The sequence below is a fragment of the Clarias gariepinus genome, chromosome 2, assembly GCF_024256425.1.
Source record: "Clarias gariepinus isolate MV-2021 ecotype Netherlands chromosome 2, CGAR_prim_01v2, whole genome shotgun sequence".
NCBI lineage: Eukaryota > Metazoa > Chordata > Actinopteri > Siluriformes > Clariidae > Clarias > Clarias gariepinus.
In genome coordinates, this window is record NC_071101.1 from 46,656,970 (window position 1) to 46,665,585 (window position 8,616).

The window sequence follows — 8,616 nt, forward strand, 5'->3', positions numbered from 1 at the left end:
TTTCTATCAAAGCAATCATATTTTTAGAAACAAGCCCAAAAAACGTGACTCACAACCAGTAATATTTTCAAGCGGCTTCAAAGCAAAAAAAAACCCAAACAAACAAAGTCACGTTTTATAAGTGGAACTGGCAACCGCATTTGTGAGGAGGTGGAATAGGCTGAAGAGGGCGGAGCTTAAGGAAAAGAAAGAAAGACGCCTACTCTCATGGAAAGAGTTCCATCGCCATTTCGCTTCAACTTTCTTTGCGCTGTTGGTAAACACTGTGTAATCTCTCTTCTCTTAGCGGGTGTTCCGACTGTGGATTATATTCTCCTTCATTACAGTTTCACAGGATTGTGTAGATTTTTACTTCGTACTGCTGGTAAGACCTATTTAACAATCTTTTTATCTCTCTCTCTCTCCCTCTCTCTCACACACACACTTCTTCACAGGCACACCCTTTACAAAACACAGGAAAACATTGAACTCAAACAGAAATGCGGTGTGTGTGTGTGTGTGTGTGTGTGTGATGTTGGGGGTGCGGGGATAGGGACGATCACGGTGTTAATGCCTTTATTCTTGAGAAAGTTCACCACAATTAGCAGTTAGACTTGAACACCCCTTATATATTATTCTCTCTGTATGCAATAATAATTAGATATAAGTTATATAGATATTATTTGCTAATCAGTTGTTTTACATTAAGTTTAGTAGTAAAAATAATGTTAGTTTATATTTAGTGTACTTATTACAGAGTGATCTCTCTCTGATTACGCAGTGTATAAGTTCTGATCTGTTTTGTCTTCTGCTGTAATGTTTGCTCTGGCACTGTGCCACCTGATCCTACCCCTCAGGCAAGCGCTGTAGTGTGTATGTAGAACTATAAATGTATTTTTTTTTTAAATAATAATAATAATAATAATAAGTTGCCTTGACTTTGTTAACATTATGGCACGAATGACTGGGTGTAAAATTATACCCAGTGTTCTGTAAGCTAATGATACACCAAGGCCAAGTTAGAGTCACATGTTATCCTAACAAGTACATAATAATATAACAAGGAAACAGCTGTATATTTTTATTTTGTTTCACTTTTGAGACTCTAATGGCTTTAATAGTTTTTTTTTTAATTCAACAAACATCAGGACATTGATTTTTTTTTTTTTTTTTTTACGAGACCGGTGCCAAATCTGTACTTTTAAAACAGTAACGTTACCTAAACAATGCCTGAATTGGTGTTTTTTTTATTAAAAGTAATAATAACAATAATTTATTACAAATTTAAAGGATACATAAATATAAGTAAATACAAAACACAACCCTCGCATCTGGTAGCAAAAAACTGAAACCTGCTCCTTCTAAGGAGAACACAAGCCATGGAGACGAACAGTAGCCTGGATCAGAGCAACGCTATAAACACACCTACTGTACAAACTCATGACCACAGAGTGTGAGACTCTGAACAGGACTGCGAACTGGAATAGGATGAATTAACTAGGACTTGAAAAGATGTTGGGGAAATTGATGGGGTGGACGGTCACAAGGGTTTTCTTATTTAAAAAAAAATGTGTGTGTGTGTATATGTGTGTGTGTAATATATATATATATATATATATATATATATATATATGTGTATATGTGAAAATGTAAATGGTTAAAAACTTGAACTCTATCTCTCTCTCTGTGAAATCAGGAACATGGCTGAGGGCAGTGTTTCAACACAACGAGCTGAAGTACTCATGGACCTTCTGGGGGAGGAGCTTACTAAACTTGATAGGGTAACACTCACTGTCTGATCTACACATACAGCTGTCCATCACACACACACTAAAAAAAACCTTTCATTAAGACAACAATAAATGTCCCTGTGACAAATGTGTCCTAAATGTCATCTGCTTTTTATAGGCTTTAGCTTTTCGGTATCGATCTCCTCCATTTGTAAGACCAGATTTTAGGAGAGGTGCCACTAATGTAAATCTACATCCCCCATTAAATGAAGTGAGGAATTCTTTCTCAGATCTGAAGAAGAAATTCGGAGAATGCTGTAAGTATGAATTAAACAAAATCCCTCCACATGGTAAGAGGAGCTGTTCCTGCTGGAGAAACACAATGATGGACGTCTTTACTCGCTCTGTATCAGGTCGAGGTGTCAGTCTTCATTGCTGAACTTTAAAGCTCTGCACAGTTTAGAGTTTTAACACTTCTGAGTCGAGTCATGATGATGAACTGCTGATGTAAATGAGTTTATGTTAGAGATGAGAAACTCTTCACTCTGGTGCTTCAGGACTGAAGTCATGTGACCTAAAACATTTCTGATGATTTACATAAATGTCTGTTTTTAAGGGTTTTACCATCTGACCTTTTTATTTCTGTTTCCACAGTGGAGGGCGTTCAGAGTTTCCCCACAGAGCCGCAGACCAGAGAAGAGTTTCTGAAATGTACGTCACACAACTGGTTTTATTTGAGTAACTATTTGTTAAATAAAGCAAAACAGAAAATAACACCATCTAAAACATGAAATCAATGAACATTCACATTATTGCTGTGAATTAAACTATCAATATCATCATAATTTTTTTATTTATTGATTTCATTTTAGATTTCCATCATCTGACTCTGGATCCCAACACGGCACATCGAGAACTCGTTCTGTCTAAGAACAACAGAGTGATGAGATACAGTGAGAGAGATCAGGGGTACCCTGATCATTACTTTTTGCACTAATTCCTCAATTCTTGCTGCTGTGTTTACTACCTCAACACCATATTTTAAGTTGTGTTTTATGTTCTGTTATGTCGTTGTTGTTGCACTGTCACTTGTTGTTGCTCGTTTGCACATTTGCACGTGCACTTTGTTGTCTGTAAAACCTGTAAATAGTCTTCCTTAGTTAGTTAGTTTTAGTTAATTTATGTTGTAATTTATGTTAGGACTATCTGTCTTGTCTCTGCTAGCCAGCTAACTAGACCTCTTACAGTAGTTAGCTAGTTTAGCTTCTCTGTTAATTTTTGTTGTAAGTTTATGTTGCATGTAGGACCTTGGTCCTGGAGGATCGTTGTTTCGTTTCACTGTGTACTAACTGTATATGGTTGAAGTGACAATAAAGCCTACTTGAACTTGATCATCAGGAGAGATTTGACTCCTATATTCATGCCTTGAGTAAGGAAAGTGTGTAGGGACGCTGTTACTGGGAGGTGGAGTGGACAAGTGACATAGGTGTAGCCATAGCAGTCGTATATAGGGGGATCGGCAGGAAAGGATGGGGTAAAGACTGTATGTTTCTAACGGGTTTATCATCTGACCTTTTTATTTCTTTTTCCATAGTAATGGGTGTTCAGAGTTTACACTCAGAGCCGCAGACCAGAGAAGAGTTTCTGAAATGTACGTCACACATCTGGTTTTATTCTAGTAACCATTTGTTAAATAGAGCAGAACAGAAAATAACTCCATCTAAAACATGAAATCAATGAACATTCACATTATTGCTGTGAATTAAAACATTAATACATTTTTGATTTGTTGATTTTATTTTAGATTTCTGTCATCTGACTTTGGATCCCAACACGGCACATCAAGAATTCATTCTGTCTGAGGAGAACAGAGCGGTGAGATACAGTGAGAGAGAGCAGCAGTACTCTGATCATCCAGAGAGATTTGATTACTGGCCTCAGGTGTTGTGTAAGGAGAGTGTGTGTGGACGCTGTTACTGGGAGGTGGAGTGGGAAAGTGACATAGGTGTGGCCATAGCAGTTGTATATAAGAAGATCAGAAGGAAAGGAGAGGGTGAGGAGTGTATGTTTGCACGTACCAATCAGTCCTGGAGTCTGGAGTTTCCCTCTGCGTCTTCTTGCTGTTTCTATCACAACAACAATAAGACTGATCTCAGAGCTCCATCATCCTCCAGAATAGGAGTGTATGTGGATCACAGTGCAGGAACTCTGTCCTTCTACAGCGTCTCTGACACGATGGAGCTCCTCCACAGAGTCCGCACCACATTCACTCAGCCCCTGTACGCTGGGTTTGGGTTCTATAGGTGTGGTGGGTCTAAGTCAGGACGAATTATGAGGCTGCCTGATGACCGTAATATAATTCGTTGTTATTCTTTGGTAAACTTACATTGTTAAACCTTTAATATTCAATTATTTGTCACATGTAGCTTACAGCACAGCAAAATTGTTTTATGCGTGTCTCAGTTAGAAAATTGTACAGAGGTTGTTAAGTATTAAGACAACATACAATTGCACTCAAATTATTCAACCCACATAAAAAAAAAAAGTTTTTTTTTTTTGCCCAAAATTACTAACTTGAAGCTGTTTGTAATATATTGAAAGTGAAATGAGAGCAATTTAAACAGCTCAACACAACTAATATAACAAGTGACAACTTTAAGACAATTTTAAATGATTACTAAATTATTCAACCCCTCTTCAGTACTTTCCTAGTGAAAATGCTCTAGGTTGTGTATTTGGGGGACTGAGTATCTGGGTTTGAGTACTTGCTACAGTACCCCTACACCCGATAGACAGATGAGAGGGTTGCGTCAGGAAGAGCATCCGGTATAAAACCTGTACCACGATTGGATGGACCACTTGGTCAGAGCAGCCAAAGTAATTTATTTATATATATATATATTTTTTAATTAACCACAAAATTTACTCTCTTTTTTATTTTTGGTATATTACTCATGCCTTTGTTATACAGTAAAAATTCCTGTAATGGACTTGTAATGCATTAAATATATTTTAATTTCATTAATCGCTGTGTCAGGTATGTACAAATGTTCATACACAGCCTAATACTAAATATACTTATAGTGCTTTCACATGAAGGTACCCTTAATACATGTATAATTGTATTTTTCAATAATTTTAATGCAACCTAAATGTGCTAAGTACTAAATTAGTTAATCCAAAATAGCAAACTTTAAGTATACTAGTCATTAGTCTGGAGCAAGTACACTTAAGTATGCTTTTGCATGCTCGGATTTAATGTACTTAGCATACTTTTTTTTTCCTATATTGTAGGTTAATAGAGCCACCTTTAGCTATTATGACCTGGTGTTTCTCAGAGAACTTGTCTCATTCCTCATGTGCAATCACCTGTAGTTCATTAAGATTCTTTGATTTTGCATGCTGCAACTGCTTTTATCAAAATTTTCTATTGGATTCAAGTCAGGTAACTGTGATGGCCTCTTTAGAACCCTTTAGGACTTCATCTGAAAACAAGCCTTTATATATTTCAAAGTATGCTTGAGATCATTGTCCTGTTGGAATGTCCAACCACACTGAAGTTTGATATGTTCTCTTAACTTTATAGACAGCTCTCTTGAATTAGACATTTCTGACATGCAGCCAAAAAATACACTTTAGTGTATTACAAATATATTGAAGTCTTTGATAGTACATTTTTTTGTAAGTATATTTGCAATGTACAATCAGTTAATATATAAAAGTATACCAACATCATGCTTCTACCATTTTTTGGAATTAAACTTTAAATATACTTCAAAATAATTGTATTATGGTACACTTTCCAAAAATATATTATTTGAAAACATACCTTAAGTGAAAGGTTGGTTTAATTTCGAAAGTATAATTATTTAAACTTGTTTTTCAGTGTATTTTTGGTATATTTAAAAAAAATATGCTCAAAATAATCATTGTACAAATGTACAGAAAGTATACATTAGAATAAAATTTTTTTTAAAATTCTGTAGTCTCAGTATATTATCAGTTAAATTTAAATGTACTTATATTTAGTATTTATATTTACTACTCTCTCGTGCGTGCACGCTTTTAGACTCGTTTTTACCTGCTGAATCCCTCTCTCCCGCGCGTGTGCTCTCAAACTCGTTGTTGTGCGCTGAAAATCACTTTTGCCCGTTTAAGATAATGTATGTCTGCACCCTCTCACTCTTCTGTTCGCTCAATGTCATAAAGCGACACTTGCACAAACTGCAGCGGTGTTAGATCTCTGCAACTATTCCAGCCAACCAGAGACTAGAATCGGTGCGACACCAGCCAATCAGAAACTGAAGGCAGATTGATTCGGACTGTCTGTTTCTTGATTGGCTTTTTTGTAACCTTGTGCAAATTAAATCTGTTGAACTCATGAATAAAATCTGCCTCATAATTACTGATGTAATGTGTTTCAAAAACATGTCATAGTGTAGAAAATGCATTTAGCATTTGTAAATTATCCTAAACACCTTTAGTGTACTGGTAATACATTTGCAATACTGTAATATAGAAGGTTGACCAGAAGTATAACAGCTACTGCTGCAATAAAAATATATACTCATAGTATATTAATCATGTATTTGTAACAGCTGTAATGTACTTATAATACATTGAATATATATTTAAATTGTATTAATTAATATCAGGTATGTACGTTGGTACACACACAGCCATATACTTTAAGTGTACTAAGTATACTTAAAGTTGTTCCACTTTAGCACACAAAAGTATACGTAATACACATACAGTACAAATTTAATTACAACTTAAATACACTTAGAACAAAATTAGTTGTTCCAAAATAGCAAACTTCAAGTATTAGTGTAAGGTTTTATAATGTAGTAAGATTCCTGTGCTCTGAGAACAGACCCCTCACTGTGTTTCCTCATGTCTTCTGTGGTAACACCTTCTATATCCTGTATCCAGACGAGGATACATCCAAATGGCTCGTGTCTGCTAGAATCCTTTTGTTTAATCAGGAGAATGCAAATGTATCTCCTCTCACCTGTCTGTCTCCGGGTTCCTCTATGACTGACATGTTAATGATGGTTCTTTTGATGTTCGGGACGTAGCACCGTTTAAATGTGCTCTCTTTGCTGAGAATAAACAGAGATCTTCAGACATCATGCCTGCGTGTGTGTGTTTGTCTCTCCCGGTCGATCGGGCCTGGACCGGTAAGTGTATCAAGGTGCAGCGGACACAACAAGCTAAAACTCTTCTTCTCTTAGCTTAAAACTTAGCTCGGACACACTTCATATTCATTTAAAACCTAACAATTAGTCTGCTACAAGCATACTTAAATATGCTTGGATTTAATATACTTAGCATACTTTTTTTTCCACTTGGCTCTCCATCAACAATTCTCTAGAACAGGGGTCATCAACTAAAATTGCTTAAGGTCAGGTAAATGAACACTCCTCACCAGCTAAGGTCCGGACAACCCAAAACAGGCACTGATGGTTTAGGTGTAGATAACATTTTTTATTAAACAAAATATAATATGTTCTCATATGGATAAACATGTCTTTTCGTATGTATAAACAGACATAAATTTACATCCTTCACAAATTGGATCTCATTTTAATGCTGTTCGGTTCTGTCCTTTATGTTGCTTTGGTACAAAATAATTTAACTAAACCAGTAACAATGTCTGACAAAAATATGATGAAGGAAACAGTGCAAAATGCCTTTATCTCTAAATCTGCACAGAACATAAATTAATTTCAACATTAACAATTTAAAAGGGAAACTAAAGTGCTTTTTTCCTGCTGAACTGAGATTACAAATTATCACCTTATTTACCTTGTTAAAAAAAAATCATAAATCTTATATTGCATTTTATATTCATAAAATGTTGAGGGGTTAGTGAGTGAAAGAGGACCTGTGTAGATCGCTCATTCTGCACTTTAAGCTCATTTATTTTCCTCGCCCTTACCTCAGACTGTTGGGGGTAAGTTTCTTCAAAGTGTCTATGTTTAGCTTCGTAATTATGGAACTCCAAAGTGTTCAAAATTAAATAAATAAATAGGACATGATGAAATAAATAACTCTATGAATAAATAAGACACATACATGTAATATGAGAATGATATTGTGAATCATGTGAACATATTTTGAAAAAAAAAGCTTATTATTGTGAAATATATTGCACTCTGCAAATTATTTTTCCCAATAACAGAGATTATTGCAGAGGCATTTTATTTAACTCATGCTGTTTTTATTTCAAACTGTCATTTTTTCAAAGTTAGTTTTTATTTTAAAGTCTCGTTTTTCACGATGGCCTATTTATTTCATAATGCGACTTTTCAGTAGAATGAGTCGTTCTGTCAATCAATAGCGATAGGGCGGAGCCAGCTGTGTGATTGGTTGCTCCTTTATTCAGGCGTAAGTGATAGCGCATGAAGTATCAGGTTAGGTCTATTGGTGCAATTCGTATTCTATGCAGTAGGTGGCAGTACAGTGTCTACTGGTAAATTATCTATCTCTATCTGATCAGCTAAAATGAGCAGAACTGGCTGAAGTTCACACCAGTCCGCCATCTGACCTGACCTTTGACTTAGCAAACAACTTACTAGTATAAAAATATAACTCAATACAGAAATAAATGCTTTTTAAGTATATTATTTAAAGTATCACTGAACATACACTACTGTTCAAAAGTTAGGGGGTCTCTTTCTAAATCCATGATCTTTTGAACAGTTAATAGTGAGATGTTTCTGCTACTTCTGCTCTGTAAAGACTTCATAACGCCTCTAATCTGAGGAGCTGTTAATTGGTCATTTTTCAGGCTGATAACTCTAAATGAACGTCTCGTCTGCGGTAGAGGTAGGTTTTGGTCTCGCCCTCCTGGGACGGCCTTCATGAGAGCCAGTTTCATTATGGTGCTTGACGGATTTTG

The 8,616-nt window shown here is 35.7% G+C and overlaps 1 protein-coding gene across 1 annotated transcript; it reads left to right on the forward strand.

The window, feature by feature from the left end:
* Window positions 1-202: 202 nt before the first annotated feature.
* On the forward strand, window positions 203-6,844 carry LOC128518101 (tripartite motif-containing protein 16-like). Its single transcript, XM_053491245.1, has 7 exons — window positions 203-364; window positions 1,676-1,760; window positions 1,888-2,026; window positions 2,364-2,420; window positions 2,582-2,662; window positions 3,304-3,360; window positions 3,514-6,844. Exons 2-7 carry the CDS (start codon window positions 1,680-1,682, stop codon window positions 4,101-4,103), a joined length of 1,005 nt encoding a protein of 334 aa, XP_053347220.1. The 5' UTR covers window positions 203-364; window positions 1,676-1,679; the 3' UTR covers window positions 4,104-6,844.
* Window positions 6,845-8,616: the final 1,772 nt, after the last annotated feature.